This window comes from Gossypium arboreum, chromosome 3 (genome assembly GCF_025698485.1).
Source record: "Gossypium arboreum isolate Shixiya-1 chromosome 3, ASM2569848v2, whole genome shotgun sequence".
NCBI lineage: Eukaryota > Viridiplantae > Streptophyta > Magnoliopsida > Malvales > Malvaceae > Gossypium > Gossypium arboreum.
Window position 1 is genome coordinate 7309293 of NC_069072.1, and position 20091 is coordinate 7329383.

The following is a 20091-nucleotide window of genomic DNA, read 5'->3' on the forward strand; positions in this document are numbered from 1 at the left end:
CTTCTTTCTTAAAAATAAAAGAGCAATTTTTATACAAATTAATGCTTCAAAAACAATGGCTTTATAGGATCACTTCGGTGATCGAATTTAACGCGTTCGACTTAGTTGAATCTCCTAGGTTGGGTCAGAGGTGTTACATAAGTGGTATCAAAGTCTAGGTTTTCTAAACACGATTTTGAACTTTTGAAGGAGTATGCATGTATAGGAATAAATTTCATGAATAGTAAGTTTTTATTGAAAAACTAGTTCGAGGAAGTCTGATACCAAGTACTGTAGGAAACTTTCTAGTAGTAGAAAAACTCTAGATAGAAGATAACATAAACTAAAAACTTGAATTAAGTACTAATTACTTGAAATTGTAGAAATATGAGTATGAACACCCAAGGCAGATGTGGTAGGGGTAGACCTTATAGGGTTATACCTGTGGAACCGCCCACAGTTCAAAAAGAAAACTAAACCAATGACTATGTAAAAAAAACTCTACTGCCAATGACAGTGGAGGTATTGTGAATGGAGATATGAGAATTGAAAATCAGAATGATAGAACTGTGGGAGATGATGTTGGGACTCAAGCTATGCTAAGAGCGCTCTAAAGAGTCATCAGATCGGATAATGGAAACGGGAAAGACAAGATGGCCACCGAAAAACTCAAATCAAACAGGGCTAAATTGTTTAAAAGTGTCACCAGAACAACTCTTACCATAGTAGAGTATTTGAGGCTAAAAGTGAAAAACTAAATTAAACATAATAAAATTGCTTATATTCAAACTCCGTAAGTATGAAAACTAGTTTAATCTACTATAATGAATTACAATAGATCATGCATGAATGCTTGTTGCTCACCTTATTGATAATTTTTAAAGTGCCATCTTAACCAAACTTATGCCAAACTAAGGTAACTAACATGCTTGTGTATGAATAAGTTAAGCATAATATTTTCTATTTGAACTTACTAAGCATTTATATGCTTACTCTAGTTGTTTTCCCTACTTGTATATCATTACCTTATGGAACTTGCTGAGTCGAATTAACGCGAAGCATACATACTATCAATAATATGGTAGAATTATATTCATTTTGAGTCAAAATATTGTGGCATGTATATAAGGGTAACTTGTGTGCATATGGTCATTTTGAGTAGTTAGTTATGTGGTAATTAAAGCTTTGGTTGAACTTGTATGTTAAGTTTAATATATGAAATATTTTTTGCTTGAGTCATGTTTGATGCTATTAAGGGTGATAACTTTAAGTTACATGAACCTCGTATGATAAATGTTGTAAAAAGAAGTAGATAGGTGAAGATAAGTTGATGAATGTTTTGAAAATGGTTATGCTTTGATTATGATTTTTTATGCCATTGGAATGATTGTTTGCAAATGTGTTATTGACTTGAATTGGTATTAAATGACATGAATTGGAATTGGAAATTTAGGGAAATGCATAAGTGAAATGTAGGTGAATGGTTATAAACTAAAACTTGTACCAAATGTGCTCTTTGCCAAAACAAAGGCAACTTCGCGACCTCGAGTCCCTATGATCGCGTGATTCGTAACAAGTAATAAATATTTCTAATGAAGATCAAACCTGGACTAACTATTATCATGACGAAAAGGCAAGCGCACCTATCGAACAATAGTATAGTAATGGCAAGATCGAGATATCGTACCCAAGGGAATCAAAAGTACTAGTAATAACTATCTTTTTATTATCTAACCTTGAAATAAAGAGGAGTTGTTTATTAAACTAATTAACTAAACCAATTAACTAATTAAACAAAAGTAAAGAGAACAGTTGGAAAAAGACTTGAAGAAAATTAATTTGATAAAGACGACACCCAAGGAGGAATCCACCTAGATTTCACTTGTTATCTGACTCTGAACCAGACAATTTATTCACTTGACTTGATCCGTAAGACTTACTAACCTATGCTATTATCCCTTTTGAGACTAATAAAGTCTAACCCTCAGTTGAATTAATCAAAATTTCTTTCTTAATTAAAACCCCTAGGGAAGCAGTAAATCACTCTATGGACTCCCATATTAGGTTTCACCCTAATCCGGCAAAATCTCGTAACCCTATTTCTAGGCGTTCGATCAACTCCGCTTAATTATGCCAAATCTACTCTTGGACAGGGACTTTTGCTCCTCTGCATAAGCACATCAAATCATGAATTAATACCCGGAATATTAACTCAAGCATTAAGAACACATAATTAAGAACAAATCAGGTATTTATCATACAATTCAGATAATAATAACAAGATCCATCATAGGTTTCAACCCCCTTAGGTATCTAGGGGTTTAGTTCATAATAAGATAAGTGCACATCTCAAAAGTATGAAAATAACAAAACATAAAGAAAACTCTAAAACCCCTGAAGAAATTCTGAGAGAGCTCTTCAGTCTTGGAGTAGCTCCGGCTTTTGGGATGGATAGTCTGGCTTCCTTAAAGTAATTCCTAGCCTGTGGTTCTGTATTCCAGAAAGATTCTGGAAGAGCCCCCTTCTAGGTCATACTTAGGGTGTTTATATAGGCTTTGGATTGGCTTTCTTCCTCCCTAAGTACCCTTTTTCGTGTAAAATACAACTCTTTGAAAAAGGAACACGCCCGTGTGCCACGGCCGTGTGACGTGTTTGCCAGGCCGTGTTCGATCCGTTAAATTGCACACGACCGTATGTGTCAATGGCCAGGCCGTGTGAATCGTGAAAACCTTGGTCGACACCCTCGAAGGACACTGGCGTGTGATCAGCCCGTATGGTAAGGCTTAGGCCATGTGATCTTCTCGATTTGGTCCATTTTGTCCCTTTTTAGCTCGTTTTTGGCTCCTTTTGACTCTTAGTGCTCTCCTGAGTACACAACATTAAATAACCAGATTAAGAGCACCAAAATCCCCAAATCTAGTAGTAAACATCCATAAATATGCTAAGTATTTGGGGTAAAACTATGTATAATTTAGCGTTTATCACCCTAATATCGCGACATAGGTCGATAGTGAGTGATGTCGCGACGTCGAGATGCCGAAATTCACGATCTAACTCACTAATTGATGATGTCGCAGTATGAAAGTCATGATGTCCTAATGATGACCCAAAATTTTGAAAACATTACAATTTGATCCTAATTCGGCCTCGAGTTAGCAAAAGAGATCTTGTTAGCTCGTATAGGACCTAGAAACTATTATGTAGCACAGTGTGAATGCGAAATATACTTAAATGCATGTGAAAATAGTTGTATGGTGTAGATTTGACTGTAGTTGCTTCGGCAATGAATGTAGCAAGTTGTAGCTTGTACCTGATGATTGGGTCGGGCAAGGGGATTGTCTACTTATAATATACCAATAGGTGTCTATGTGACTCTTTAAAACGACATCACTTTTCAAGTTACACCTTTTAGTTTTAAGAAACTATTTCAAGACAACCTTTTAAAAGTAATTTTTGGATTCAATAACGCAATTTTTTTGGTCAGGAAGACTCTCTTGAATGATCATAATGTTTGTATTGGATAGAATCCTATTCAAATAAATTTTTAACAAATGTCATCACCATTCAAAACAAAGGTATTGATTCGATCCATTACTTGATCATTTCCTAACTATACATTTTCATTTCATCCATATTCTTTCTTTATTTTATTATTGTTATATAGGCATATCATATATTTATATAATTGTATATCAATCTTAATTATGCATGTTAAAAATCATGCTTATGAGAAACTAGCATTTAATTTCTATTAAATAAATAATCCATGAGACAATCATACTTTTTGCATAATATGATTACTATCAATATAACTTAACTATTGAAATCTAATTCATGCAACACGAGTAAAACAATAAATTGGCATACCTTTCCTTGCGATAAAGATTTCTTCTAAATCATAATTTGACATGATAATTGATCTCGATAAAACCAAATTTATCAACAATCATACTCATAGTACCATGCTTGTAGTGTCATGTGAATATGTGATAAACAAACATACGTTCATTAATTTATCAGAATTTGAGAAAATAGAACCTTAAAATTGTTGGTGTATGAGGATAAAAATAAACTTATGAGAAATTAAAGAAGGCTTCAAGGCGTGTATCGATGCCACTTTCTCTAAGATTCTTTTTGCTCCTGCCTATATTTTGGTGTGAAAAAGAGTTATCAGAAAATGAATCTCGAAGATACAATGAAACACAATGATTGTTTACATTTTGTATTGATGGAAAGAGTCCAGTTAGTATTGAGTGGAACATACAAGAATATCAATGGAGGAGAATCAAAAGAAACTTTAGTTTCTATATTTTTTGTGTGTCCAACAAATGAAAATTGACTCCTATTTATAGAAAACATTAAAGCTATGATTAATTGCCCGTAGTTGCTCAATTTTGAAATTAACAGATATCAAATTACTTAAATTTTTTTAAAAAGATCAATTTATTTAATATCGAAATTGAGTAAAATTAGAGAATATGTTTTACATAAATGTTGCTAACTTTCAATTTCAAACATTTTTCTGGTAGAAAAATTGAATATTTTAATCAAATATATTATTTAATATTTAAGGTAAATTATACAAACGGTCACTTAACTATGCTTGTGTTCCCGTTTTGGTTACCCAACTTTAGAAATTTTCAAATTAGGCATTAAACTTTGTATTTGTTCCTATTTTGGTCACCCGTCATTAAATTAAAAACGGAAAGTCTTTTTCTAACCGATATAATAACACATTTAGTCCTCAATACTTATATATTCTATCAATTTGATCCTAATTCTAAATAACTTAATAAATTTAACACTTCACATTTACAAATTTTATCAGTTTGATCCTCAAATTTCCAAACAAAAACTTTCAGCTTTTAAAACAGAAACATTCCGCATTTATAAATTTGTGAACCACCCAAAAAAAAAAAAAGACTACTCCAAGTATGCAAATATAACATACTTGTAATATAAATATTTAGCATCAAATGATACCATGTCTATTTCTTCATCACTCAACTGTTCAATAATATCCCTTATTAATTAAGAATTATGGGGAACGCATGCATGTGCATATTTTTGTCCATTAAGATTTTCTAATATAAACTATCCAAGAGCAAATTATAATAATAAGTATAAATCAATAAATCCTAAAAGGTAAGTTATAGTGTTTCCACTACACAACATAAAATTAAGATGATCAAGTTTTCTATTTCAATGCAATTAATCTTAATTCAATTTTGTGTAGATGTGAATTTCTTATACAATTTATTTTCATTTACGGTTTTTGGAAATTAGATTTAAGATAAAACAAACAAGTACAAATATTAAATTAAAAATTATTATTAAGTTTAGTATTTTTCACAAAGGAAATAATTAAAAGATAATTATATAACTATATTTTATAAAATAATAAAAGTAAATTAAACATGCGATATTTTTAAACCTCACTTAAAAATTAAACTTTCACTATTTATATATGTGATGATAATTCTTAAATCAAAAACTTTTTTATTAGTATTTTTGGTAGAATTAGAGAAGTTTTCTTTTCTTTTCTTATGGGTTTTAGAAATTTATAGACTTAGAATATCTCTATTTTATAGGTTGAAAATTTTGCTTATAAAGTTTAAATATTGAGTTGATAGAATTTTTAAATGTAAATAGTTAAATTTATTAAATTATTTAGAAATAAATCAAATTGATAGAATATATAAGTATTAAGAACTAATTATGTTATTATACTAATTAAAAAAACTACACTATTATTTTTATTATCAATTTAATAATAGATGACTAAAACAAAAATAAATACAAAATTTAGTGTTTAAATTTGTATAATTTACCTTAATATTTATATTACATTGATTACCCGACAAAGTTATTTAGATGTGATGTGTGAAAATAATAGTAAGCAACTACCGTTAGGTAAGTGAAGACAATTATTGTCATTTTTGGTGGTGTTGCCTGCTACAATGAATCTTGAAATTATTGGCTAGTGATTTTTTTAAACTCAAAAAGGAAACTATTCGAATTAAAATTAAATCTGAAATTTTATAATATCATGTGGACAATGTATAATGACAAATTAAATAATGTAATAAACAGTGTCATATGTCATTTGACATGACGTTATTAACATTAATTATCCCTTATAAAGATAAGTTAAAAGTAAAAGAAATGTAAACAAAGCAGGTGTGGGTAATCGTGGTGTAATTTATTATCTAAAATCATCCTACAACAGTGACATGTTTGGTGAGACATCTAATAAAACCATGATTCTAGAAGAAATGCTCCTAATCTTACCTAATTATCATTTCTCTCATTTTACTTAATCTTGCTTCCTTTTTTACTTTATTTTTGCTTCATTTTGCCGACGAAAGGGCTTTGGGTGTTATCTATTTTTTTCATCATTACAAAATAAGAGGAATACAATATAAAAACAGAATCATAGAGAGGATAAGGTTTGTTCATATCATCAATGTCCCGGATGACCACATTTGTTTATTATTAATTTTGATTGGATTAAAATATTTACAAAATTTGATTTTCTTATTTTCATTCATTTTATTTTTAATTTTAGATTTAATTGTTAATCAAATTAATTACATCAATTTTTTAATTACATGCAACAGATTAATAGTTTTTATTTCAAAATATCATAACAATAAATTTAATTTAAAAATTATATAATATTAATAGTTGAAAATAAATTTTAAAATTTAAAATGTAGACAAAGACTTGATTCTAAATTTTAAAAATTAAAATAATTTATGAAATATTTTAACCTACCTTTTACTTTAAAATAGATTTAGTTTTATGCAGATGAAAATGCATTTAATTTTCTAGAGTTAATTTGTTTGACTATATACATAAAAATAATATATCTTGTTTGACTATATACATTTTTTATAATATATTATAAAATCTGGAAATTTGAAATAATACAACACTTTATATTTACATTGAATAACATAACTGAATAAATTATAGTCAATTCAACTATTACTTATCAGTAAGACTTGGCCCACAATGTGACTTTTGAGGTGAACACTCAGTGCCACTAAAATAGTCATATATTTATTGAATTCACATATAAATTTTGGAAACTAGACTATTGGAAAATTTATACCTTTTAATTTCTTTTAGTCAAATTGCATAAAAATTAATATGTTATAACAACATAAAAATTTATTTATTATATATATTATAATAATTACATATAAAATAAAAAATAGTTAGTAGATATTTAAATTTGAAGCTAAAAAAGGTAAAATCTTCTCTAAAATATATGGTCTCTTTAAAATAGGCAAAAATTTCAAAATAAGTCATTCATTTGCCAATTAAATTAGTTTGTTATTAAATCATATACTAAAATATACATAAAAAATAATACTTCATCTAAACATAACATGAAATAAAAGTAGATTCATAAAATAGAAAATTAAGTCCCCATTGCAGGCATTATCCTAAACAACAACAAGAATCATGTAGTGGTGCTACTGCTACTGATCATCTGGATATGCTTCGATGATGGAAGGCAATGCAGGAATGTCAATGATTTTGTAGCGAGAGAAGCCTCCTTCTTCCAAGATTTTCTTCCATTCCACCTCGGTTCTCTCCTTTCCACCGCTGGAGTGTGCAATCATTAGGAGGTCGAATATGAACCCCATGTCATCGAACACTCCACTCCCCTCTGCTTTCACAACAACTTCAACAATTATCACTTTCCCATTTTCTCTTGGAATTGCTTTCCTACAATTCTTTAATATTTTTATGCAATCTTCATCACCCCAATCATGCAATACCCACTGCAAATTAAAACACAAAAACCTCTCTCTGAAAGTATTATCTTATAATTCAATTATTAATTCATTCTAGCATTTAATCATCATTCTAAACACTTCAAAGACCTTTCTAAAATGAATGAAAAAGAATTTAAACCTAGAATAAAGTAAGTACCTTCATAATTACCGCATTAGCATTTGGAATGACATGGAACATATCACCACCAACATGAGAGATCTCATTGTATGCTGGTGCCGCCAAGACGACATGCGGTAAATCGAAGTTAACACCTTTAATGTGTGGATATGCTTTTACGATTTCTGATATTAAGCCTCCAATCCCACCTCCGACATCAACCAATGATTCAATAGAGCTTAACCCTTGTTTGTAACCCGATAGAATAGCACTGGTGACGACCTTAGACGTACTAGCCAAGCCATCATTAAAAAGCTTATTGAATTCAGGATTTCCTGATGCCAAATCCCATATCTCACGCCCATGAGCTTTTTTGAAGGCAATGCCACCTTCTTTAACGCACTGGCTAAAGCAGTGCCAAGGAGCAATTAGCCATGGATGGTTCTCCATCAATACCATGGGCGCCAATGTTTGCTCAGAGTCATGTAGCAGCCATCTCGATGAGTGAGTCAGATCGTACAGGGGATCTCCACCGTCTAAAGGGTGGTGGACAGTGAAAATCTTTCTACGGACGAGCAATCTCATTATGCGAGCAAGGGTGGTGATGTCCGGCGAAGTAAGGCAGCCATTAATGCATGAAGCTATTTGCGATAGAGTGATGGCGACACCATGAGAGTGTATTATGTCAGCTATGCGGAGCTCCACGGCAGACTTAAGCGCCATGGAATCTGCAAAGCTGAACATGTATCGCCATATCTCCGCTTGCCCTTGTAGCCGTGCTTCATCTAACTCTATTATTTCCTTTTCTCTCCCACTTTCTTGAGAACTCATTTTTTCTTAGAAATATACAGCAAAGTGGAGAAGAAAAGAAACATATATATAAGCAATATATCAGTGAGAAATGGAGATCAGGAAATGGGCTAAATTCAAGGACAGCTAGGAATACTGTATATATTCCTTCCAAAAAAGAAAAAAAAATGCAAAAAAAAAATGGAATACTATATGAATAGTACAAGTAATTATTATGTAAAAAATCAACAACGGATGGTGCTATCGTATTAACTTATTTCAGTCTTTGGACCAGAAAAAAGAACTTACCAATGGGAAAATATTTTTGATGATGACAGTTCATCATTTTTTAATGAAAGGTGGATTTGCCCATAAAATCTTTGAAGACAAAAACTTCCAACGTATCTACAATTAATTAAAAAGAGTCTTACCCTTGATGAAGAAATGTATCTCGAAATTTCAAAATATGAAGATTTATCTGAAATATGCTTATCCCTAATGAAGGAAATAATTGAAGATTTGAATACTATATTGACAAGGGTTGCCAATCAAGAAAAATTGATGCAACACCTTTGATTATGGCCACCTCCCCACAAGCGTCCATGGAATATAAAAATCTAGAAATTAGCTATAATAATGGCGGTGAGAGATTAAATTAGAAAGATGCCCACTTATTCTAGAATCTACATAACTGAATATTTAAATATCTACGCAAAAATTTTAAAAATTAAAATAAATTAAATTAGACATAATTTCAAATTCATTGAAATCAAACTTTAACTAAATCTAACTTAATTCAACTTTGAAATTTTAAAATTTAAGGCAAAAGAATTCAATTTAGCTCCTATTTTCATTCCAATTTAACTTTAGAATTGAAATAATTATACCTGAAAAGGGAAATTCGTAAACCCTTCGAAAATTTTAAAATCTTAATTGAAATTGAAAGTCTTGGACAAAATTAATTGTCTACACATAAGTAGCATTTTATAGTAGCCAACTCTCAAGATTAGATTACGAAGTATGATGGTTAACAACTTATTTTCTTCTATAACCTATGCAGTGAGAAGATATATCAATATCTTAAAATTTATTATAAGAGTATTTTGTCCATTGTGTGTGATAACATGTTAATTTGTATGGATTTTTGTGTTTAATTTGGTTAATTTTTAAATTGATCTCTGTTGAATTAGTGTTTTTATGTTTTAATATTGTCCGGGATGCAATTGGGATACTATGAGTCAAAAACGAGCTAAAAAGGACCAAATTGAGATACAGTCAATAAAGTGAGGCCAAATAAAAAATATGGAAAAAGCCAATGACTCATCAAATTCATTTGACTTTGTAAAAGCTAATGAGTCATCAAGAGACATGTCCGTGTCTCAGGTCGTGTGGGCATTCGAAACAGGGACACACGATCGTGTCTCAGCCCGAGTAACTCTCTAATTTGGGTCACACGGCCAAGTCACACGCCCGTGTGCTAGGTTTTGTGAGCATACTGACTTGTATTCTTAAGAAGATATAGAGGACACACGACCGTGTCACTTGGCCGTGTGTCATACATGGTTGAGACACACACCCATGTGATCGAAAATAGGTCATTTTCCAAGCCACATTTCTCACCCAATTTGACACCCACCTAGACTCAACATATTGCACATTAATAAGTCATAAGAAGGCATTCAAAACAAGCTAAAATCAAGTCTTAAACATGTTTTATCACCACATACAACCAATATGCCCTTAGGCACTTCAAATGACAACTTAAAAAGATGTCAACTGATAATACTCTAGAATGACACATTTTTATGTATTAATTAAATTTTTATTTTGAGTATGATCCTATTAATTTGAGCTATTTATGGTTATTTTTAAATCTTGTAGGGACTAAATTGAAGGAAAAAGGAAATTTGGAGGCAAAAAGTGTGAATTTAAAGATAAAATAGGCCGGCATGCGAAGTAGGAAGGAAGTGGTGTCGAAAATGCAAAGTGTGGAAGACTTGGGGCCAAAAGTGCAAAGAAGAGATTTTATAACACAAGACTCCATTTAATTTTTAATTATATTAGGATAATTGTTAAAGATTATTATTTAGATTTAATTTTAGCTTTTATGTTTATTTATATTTAATTATCTTTAATTATTTCTATTTATCTTTTTGAATTTAATTAGGAATAGACTAGGTTTCCTAAATACTATAAATAGGAGATGGAGTGACACAAATTTCACTCATCTTTTCTGTAAACACTCCCTCTCCCAAAAAGCTTAGCCTTTGTTCCTTTCATATTATTCAATAAAAATTTCATTTTCATTACGTTTATTTTTTTCCCCAAAAAGTATGAGCCACTAAATTTATCTAGCCAAAGGTTGTCGAAATTCTTCAGGTTCATGAGGCTTAGAATCTGTACTTAGCTTTCTCAACGAGTATTCATCGTTTCTCTGTATTATGAGACTGACGCTTCTGTCCATGTCCCTTCAAAGGTGATCTTTTCAACTTGTGCAAAAAATGACCGCTTTGTATGTTTTAGGAAGGTTGCACAGTCGGTTCGTTAGCTTACTACGTCAGTAGTTGTCAAGCCCAAAAGACAAAATGGCGTGGCATTCGCCATTGAGAAGTGATGATCTAGTGTAAGATGGTCCCACAAAAGCGATGGTTGGCTAAGTCAGGTTCCTCTAAATCGTAAGTTTAAAATCTAAGTGAAGCTGATGGTCGTAGGCATCCTCTTCCACTATAACTGGCTTATTCTGTTCGAGAAGAATCACCTAAAAACTTAGGATTGAACCCAAGGCGGATCAAGACAACCGGAGGCTAGAATTTCACCATAAAAAACTCTCTTTGCTCAACTCTGTTTATCTTTAAAATTTTAATTTTAATTTTCGCAATTTCAATTCAATCAAACTTTTAATTCTATTTTTTTTATTTTTTTCCCCAAGTACGCAGGTTTTCTTGGGCACAATTCTGTCCGGGATTTCAAGGAACAAGAACTTGTGCAAATCTAGGCCTTGAAGAATTGACCCTATTTTCCTTATACTATTATTTTCATTACTTTATAGGGATATGATATTTGTTGTGCTCTCAATGACGAATCAACTTTTAGCACTGTTGCTGGGGACTGGTAATGTACTAATCTTGTTTTTTTTTTCTTATGACCAGATCTACTCCAGGTATTCTCACGTTTGATTCAGAAATAGAGAAGACTGCGAGAGCCAATCGCAAGGAAACGAAGGTACGGAAAAATAGTCAGGAGTGGTTAGGACTCAGAGTAACCCATCGCCAGAAATTAAAGTCTGTGACGAAGTTGAGTCTAGGTTAACGAAAACTTTACTCAAACACTTGAAAGTGAAAAAGTAGAAGTCGATTCACCAGAAGAAATGCTTAACGCTAAGGTTAACGAAAACCTGAATCTAGCACATCAACCTATGGATCAAATGATTCAGCAACTGGCAGAAGCTCCAGCAGAACTGTAACACCCCAAACCCGGCCTGGAAGTTATGGTCGAATCTGGCGATGTCATATTGAAGGGTTTTTTGTAAAGCATGATATCGTTTGAAAAGCCCAATGTTTATTTAGCTTTTTGTGTGATCTAGAAAATAATTTTAAACCTTGCGTCACTATCAAAAATATTTACTTTAAAATGTTATTAATTTTAAAATCTCATTTATCGGGGAAACTTTTGAAACATTTTTGCGTATTCGTGGTATTTTGGTAAATCATGCATATCTTTTGAAAACTTGCATCCTACTACTAGAAGATATAAATCAAGGTAAATAAAACCCCAAAAATAAAAAATTATAGAGGCTTTATTACATTAAAATACCCAAATAAAACTACTTATAAATTAAAAATCAAATGAGGAAGCAAGAGCGGTTGTGTGGAAACCTTTGAGTCTCTCGCAGCATCGATTCGCCTAAGATTGGAGATTACCTGTACAGTTAAAACAGATGGGTGAGTTTACGAAAATTCAGTGTGTAATCGCATATAAGCAATCAATCAGACAACAAACACAGTCTGGGCCTAAGCCCCTTTTAGTAATAGTGACAAGATCAATTTGGGCTTTAGCCCATCTCAATATAGAAACAGTCATGTGTTTCGGCCTTGGCCTATTGCAGTAATAGTAAATAGTGCAATAACAATAATAGTGCAGTAATAGTAAGCAGTATGCAAGTCCTACCCATCCAGCCTCTACACTTCATCTCCGTCTAACCCTACACTCCATGTGGGGAAATAATCAACCCACCCATCCCTACACTCCAGAATTAGCACCGGCTACGACACTAAATAGTATTTGCAGCAGAGCTGCCAGTATAATAGGCTTAGAGCCATCAGTGATTTTGCGTGAGAAGCGCCGATCTGATACACTTCCTCCAATCATATATAAGCCCATCCCCATGCAATGCATCATGCAACATGTCATGTCATATCATAATATTAAACATGTACTCAATAAAATTATACATAGCTTGCTAAAATATAAACATACATCACATAGGGGCAAAACAGTCATCCTACCATATAAGGGCAAAATAGTCATTTTACCTTATAAGGGCAAAACCGTCATTTTACCACATAAGGGCAAAACTGTTATTTTAACATATAAGGCAAAAACGTTATTTTGCCACACAAGGGCTAAATCATCATTTTATCACATAAGGGCAAAATCATCATTTTAACACATAAAGGCAAAACAATTATTTTACCTTACAAGGGTATTTCAGTCATTTTACCCTATGGGGGTATTTCAGTTATTTTACCCTATGGGGGTATTTCGGTCGTTTTACAAGTAAATAAGGGTCCAGGTACTCTTACTGGCCCACCAATAGGTCTACAGTCGTCATGGGCGACCCGTGCAACCTTAACAGTCAATCGGTGATAATGGGCCCACGGCCTATATTGCGGGCCCATGTTGGCCCACACGCTCGTATGGACGACATAACCTAAGATGGCCTTAGTAGTGTGATTCACACAGCCGACCCAAGATTAACTACATTAGGCCTACGTGGCCTAGTTCAGCCCAGTATTGTTTCGGCCCATGAAAACGCTCATGGTCATCTCGTTGACCAAATGACCATGTTTTGTTACACGACCTACCACACTGGCGCCCACACGCCCATGTGGTGTCGACAACCCACTTTCCGGCTTTTCAGCCTTTTGGATTTTTGGCTTTTAAGCCTTTACAGTTTTATGTCTAATGGCAGTGTTACACACCTGTTTACGAGAACGCGCCGAAAGGTCCACGAGTACTCCTACCTACACTCATCACAAGATCTAGTTATTCTCATACCAACCGATCTATCCAAAACTCCCACCAAGATAACTTCCCAAAAACTTGCCCCTCACCAGAACCAATCAATCCAATTATGGCTCACTCCCTGAATCTGTTGTAAAAGACCAACTAAAAGGCCTTAGGGCTATCTACAATCCAAACCACACTTATCAACTATCAATTTTTGAATAGTTGTACTAATCGAGAAGTCACTTACTGAAAACTCAACATCTAGATACGAGGGAAAGTACAATCGGCCACACTCACCCAATGCCAAAACTACAGAGAGTGAATATAGGAAAAGAGTAACAATCGTTTTCCCCTATCAGCAATAGGCAGAAAGAAAGAGATGTTCAAAAGAAAAGATTTCAATGGTAAGCAGAAACAAAAAGGGAAATATAAGCACTTACCAATCGTCAAAGAACTCCTACAAACTGAAAACAAAACATTAAAAATTGACTTAAGGGAGATGGAGTATTCGGTTAAATGAATCAACAAAAGAAATGGTGATTGATGGAAACCGGATGAGAGGAGAAATGGTATTTGGCCGAGAACCAACAACTGATTGGAAGGACAAATGAGAAAAAGTTCGGTCTTAAGCCAAAGTCTAGCAACCCAAAAGAATAGAAGAGGGCAATAAAGTATTCAGCTACAATAGTTACAATGAAGAAAGGGAGAGGGCAATAAACAATTGACCCAATAAAAAGCACAGTTGCGAAAAGGGGGAAAAGAAAAAGAGTTCGCCCAACACACGAAATAAAGAAGGAATCAAAAGTTGTATCGATTGCCAAAAACAAAGTAACAAAATGCAAACAACCTAAAAAACTCTATCACATTTGACCACTAAGCAAAAGAACCCTGAAGTAGATAAAAACCGGAACTTGTGATAGAGTAGCCATCCTCTGCCGAAACTCTGTGTGCCTACAGTCCAATTTCGGCACAACACCTTTAAACCACTCAAATTCCCTGATTTCTTCTACAATTTCCTCCCCTCCATCTCCTTAGATTCGGCTAACAACCAATCCATTCAAACCTGTTCAAATTCTTGGTGTTTCGGTCAAACACAACTTCCTTCGGTGGCCAGCAGCAAAAATAACCTCCATTTGAACAAGCAGGGATTCGAACCTTAGACCACTAGCACACTCCACACGCCACTATCTACTAGACCAGTAGGCTTTTTATATCATACTTTACCAAAATAAACTTATAACCCTACTGGCCAAAGATGGGCGTTTTATCTTTAAAAAGCAAAAATTTTGTGGAAGCTAGGACTTGAACCCATGACTTCCCAGACATTTCCAGAGCACACAACCACTAAGTCAAACACTCAATTGAATCACTTCCTTACACAATTAAATATTTATGTGCAGTCTCCTAACTGCACCCTTGCTCAAAACCTAATACTTTTAGGCCCAAATTCGGGGCGTTACAACTTACCCCTCGTTAAAGAAATTTTGTCCCCAGAATTTCTAACTATCAGAACGGTCGCTTAACATAGACTACACCACTACGCTCACACTCTAGTTCCAAAACACTGCCACATTTAACCTGAATGATTTTCGTACAGTCTATAGATAGACTGGGACAATACGTTAATCCATTACTCAGTCGCACGATCCTGAGACCCAGCTCGAGCACCTCTATGACCTTCGCCGCAGCCTCTTGTATTCATTTCGTGAGCACCTCTAGAGTATATTCGAGTTACATTTTATCTTTATTAGCAGTTTTATGCCTCGGTTTACAGTTCTAGTGTTTATTAATAGATGTTTTATGGAGACAGTATCAAAAGTATAGAGTTTTATTTCCGTACCATGAAGTGTCTATTGGTGTCTACTGGTTTTACTACAGTTTCAGTATATACTACTAAAGAGTTTGTAGTACGGTATAATACCTACAGTAGTCTCAGTAATCCTACCTAATGCAGTTTCAGTCAAAATCAAAATACAATTTTCAGAGAGAACTTGGTAAACCGTAATTTATACATATTTTTATCCCATGCTTAGCACATTTATCGATGGTTTCTCCTTAGAATTGGTGAATTCGATGCTCCTAATCCTTCAATTTCTTGTTTTATACTTAGGTGAGCATAGGAGAAAAAAGAGAGAGAGAAACAGGCTGAAAATGAAGAAAATGAACCCACATAGGAAATCAACACTGCCTGGACTTTCTCACACGGGCGTGTCACACGGTCGTGTCCCTTTGGCAGGATTGAAGCACAACTTACATGGGTATACTACACCCCCGTTCCTGTTCAACAACTTTGACCACGAGCTGGAGTAATCGCATATGGGCGTGTCACACGGGCGTGTCCCTGCCGAGCCCAAGTATAACCCTATTCAAAAAAGGCCAATTTTGGGGGCTCTTAGGCATTCTAAAGCCTATTTAAACACCTGAGAAGGCACTTAAGAGGGGGAGCAGAGTAGGAAGCAAGGAATTACTCAAGGAAAGTCGATTGGTCCATCTCAGAAGTCAGATTCATCATCAAGACTAAAGATCTCCCTTCAAGTTCCTTCACGAGTTTTGGGTTTTCTTATGTTTTGTTATCTTTATGCTTTTGAGATGTTTTCTTTCATAAGTATGAACTAAACCTCATAAATACCTAAGGGGAATGAAACCTAAGACAGATCTTGTTATTATTATCTGAATTGTATGATAAATATTTGACTTGTTCTTAATTATATGTTCTTAATTCTTGTGTTGATATTCCAGGATATTGATTCAAGTTAAGCTCTTATTCAGAGGAGGAATAGACCCCGTCTAAAAGTAAATTTGTCATAATTAAGCGGAGTTGATTGCTCGCCTAGAGATAGGGTGATAAGATTTTACTGGATTAGGGTGAAACCTAATAAGGGAATCTATAGATCGAGTTAATGCAATTCTAGAGTGTTAATTAGAAAGAAATTTTTATTATTCAACCCAGGGTTAGACGTTATTAGTCTCGAGAGAGATAATAATATAACTTAGGGATTTCTACGGATCAAGTCAAATGAATAAATCGTCTGATTCAGAGTCAAATAACGAGTGAAGTCTAGGTGGAATTTTCCTTAGGTATTGTCTTAATCAATCAAATTTTCCCAAAAGTTTTTTCCCAAATTTTCTTTCTGTACATTCTTAGTTTAGTAATTAGTTTATATAACCAAACCTCTTAATTTTTAGGCTAGATAATAAAAAGGAAGTAAATACTAGTACTCGTGGTTCTTTTAGGTTCGACAATCCGGTCTTGCTGAACTATACTACTGTTCGATAGGTACACTTGCCTTAATTGTGATAATAAGTTAGCCTCAAGAATGATTCATTCATAAATCTTTAAAACCTATCACGAATATCACGCATCAAGTTTTTGGCACCGTTGCTGGGGAACTAGGATATTAGGAACACTCGATTTTTATTACTTTATCCATTTTACTTTTATTGCAATTTAAATTTTTTTATTTTATTTTCTAATTCTTCATTTATTTTCTTCTGAAAGGTTTTTCTAGCTTATGACAAGAAGAAACCCGTTAGGACCATTATTATTCGATAGTGAGATCGATCGCACAGTTCGTAGAAACCGAAGAGAAATAAGGCGAAGCTTATGATACACAGAGGAAGAGTAAGATAACGATACTTCAACCACAACAGAGGAGATGGCTGAAAACCAAGAAAATTCGCTACCTCCTGCAATTGCTGCTAATCAGAATCCTGCTCCACGCACTATGTATGATTATGCTAAACCTTCTTTAACAGGAACTGAATCGAACATAGTTAGACCTGCTGTTGCTGCAAATATTTTTAAACTGAAACCTAACACCATTCAAATGATCCAACAGTTTGTTCAGTTTGATGGTTTGCAGGACAAGGATCCCAAAGCTCACTTGGCAAATTTTTTAGAGTTTTGCGACACTTTTAAAATTAATGGCATTTCTGATGACGCCATTCACCTTCGGTTGTTTCCCTTTTTATTGAAGAATAAGGCTAAATAGTGGTTGAACTCGTTGCCACGAGGATCAATCACTAATAGATGACCGAAAAATTTTTATTAAAATATTTTTCGCTGGCTAAAACAGCCAAATTGAGTAATGATATCTCCTCTTTTGTGCAGATGGATTTAAAAACACTCTACGATGCATGAGAGAGATACATGGACCTTTTGCGAAGATGCCCTCACCATGGGTTAGCACTCTGGCTACAGGTCCAAACGTTTCACAATGGCCTAAACCCTTCGACTCGGCAAATGATTGATGCAGCCGCTGGTGGAACTATTAATAATAAGGCACCTGAGGCAGCTTATGAATTTATTGAGGAGATGTCACTGAATAACTATCAGTGGCAAGTTATGAGGACAAAGTTGACGAAAGCAGCCGGTGTTTTCAACCTCGATGTGGTTACTATGCTATCTAACCAAGTAGAACTCTTAAATAAAAAGATTGAAAGTTTGTGTGGTTCTACTCAGGTACATCCAATGATGAGGTGCGATTTGAATGGAGGAGGAGCATGCATAGAATATCAACCCTTCAACCCTATAATTGAGGAGGAACAAGTCCAATATATAGGTAACAAATACTCTAGACCCTAAAATAACCCATATAGTAACACTTATAATGCAGGTTGGAGGAACCATCCCAATTTCTCATGGGGCGGTCAAGGAAATCAGCGACCACCACCACCTCTAGGCTTCCAACAACCACCCTACCAGCAAGAGAAAATGCTAAACCTTGAGGAGATGCTAACAAAATCCATCTCAGTGTCAGAAACTCGTTTCCAGAATACCGATACAGTCCATATGAATCAACAAGCGTCAATCCAAGGGCTCGAAACTCAGATAAGGTAACTCGCCAAACTGATTTCTGAACGACCACAAGGTAGTCTTTCGAGTAACACTAAAGCTAACCCAAGGGAGCAAATCAATGCAATTATCATTCAAGATGCGGAAGGGTTAGTTGCACCTGAACCAGAGCCGATGCAAGAAACTAGGGTAAGTAAAGGTAAGGGTGAGGTAGACCATAATGACCAGAAACCTATAAGTAAAGAATACAAACCTCGTGTGCCATACCCAAACGCGACAAGAAAAGACCGCACAGAAGAGCAATTTGGTAAATTCCTTAAATTATTAAAAAAAAAACATATTAACTTACTGTTTATTTAAACTCTTTCACAGATGCCAAACGCAGTCAAATTCTTAAAGGAGCTTTTAACAAATAAACAAAAGTTGGATGAGGTGTCACATGTGGAGTTGAATGTAGATTGCTCAGTCATTCTACAGAATAAGCTACCCAACAAATTGAAAAATCCAGGGAATTTTATGATTCCTTGTTTAATTGGTAGTTTAGATGTTCATAATGCATTGGCTGACTTAGGGGCAAGCATTAATGTTATGCCTTATAAAATGTTTAAACAGCTAGGTCTTGGGAAACCCAAACAAACTAGGATGAGCATTCAATTGGATGATAAAACCATTAGATTTCTTAGGGGTATCATTGAAGATGTTCTTGTTAAGATCGATAAATTTATATACCCAGTAGACTTTGTTGTTCTAGACATGAAAGAGGATAGTAACGCACCTTTAATTTTAGGACGACCCTTTTTAGTGACTGCTAGAACCATTATTGATGTTGGTACAGGTAAACTCACAGTTCGTGTGAGAGATGAAACAATCAGCCTTCAAGCTCGTAATTTGAGTAACACATCAAAAATTCAAGTTGGTTGTATAAATTATTCTACTAATACTGATCATGTGGTGAAACCCTCTGTGCAGGAAACAATTACGAAGAATGCATATGAGCCGTGTTGAAACAACAACAAATGACCTATCTATGAAGAACGACGGCTACAAATCGAGGAGCTAGATGAATGGCGGACACAGAAATCGAAAACACCCAATAAACCGAAACTGAGCCAGGACGAGCTCAATACATCACCAAGTCAACTTAATGTTGGAGACAAAGTACTACTAGATGTAGCAGATCCTCGCATTACTACTCCTGAACCTAATGAAGAAATTCCTCTTACGGTACTCAGTATTTTCCCATTTGGTACAGTCGAGGTAATTCATCCCAAATTTGGTACTTTTAAGGTAAACAATACTCATTTTAAACCTTATGTTGATAAAGTTGATACCAGGGATAAGGAGTGTAAACTCCTCGTACCACTTTGACCATGCAGAAGAGAGATAAGTCC

General features: G+C 34.2%; 1 protein-coding gene and 1 non-coding gene across 3 annotated transcripts; both read right to left on the minus strand.

Annotated features, from left to right (window-relative positions):
• Positions 1 to 7299: 7299 nt before the first annotated feature.
• On the minus strand, positions 7300 to 9328 carry LOC108474423 (xanthohumol 4-O-methyltransferase-like). Of its 2 annotated transcripts, none has more exons than XM_053025483.1 (3): positions 9108 to 9328; positions 7927 to 8723; positions 7300 to 7775 (listed from the first exon to the last, which is right to left on the minus strand). In XM_053025483.1, exons 2-3 carry the CDS (start codon positions 8716 to 8718, stop codon positions 7470 to 7472), a joined length of 1098 nt encoding a protein of 365 aa, XP_052881443.1. In that variant the 5' UTR covers positions 8719 to 8723; positions 9108 to 9328; the 3' UTR covers positions 7300 to 7469. The 2 variants fall into 2 exon arrangements, with proteins under 2 accessions (XP_052881443.1, XP_017631823.1); XM_017776334.2 differs by having other exon boundaries at positions 8986 to 9114.
• An 8655-nt stretch (positions 9329 to 17983) lies between these two features.
• Positions 17984 to 18090, minus strand: LOC128291353 (small nucleolar RNA R71). Its single transcript, XR_008281129.1, has one exon. It is a non-coding gene; the product is annotated as a small nucleolar RNA R71 (small nucleolar RNA).
• Between the last annotated feature and the right edge of the window lie 2001 nt (positions 18091 to 20091).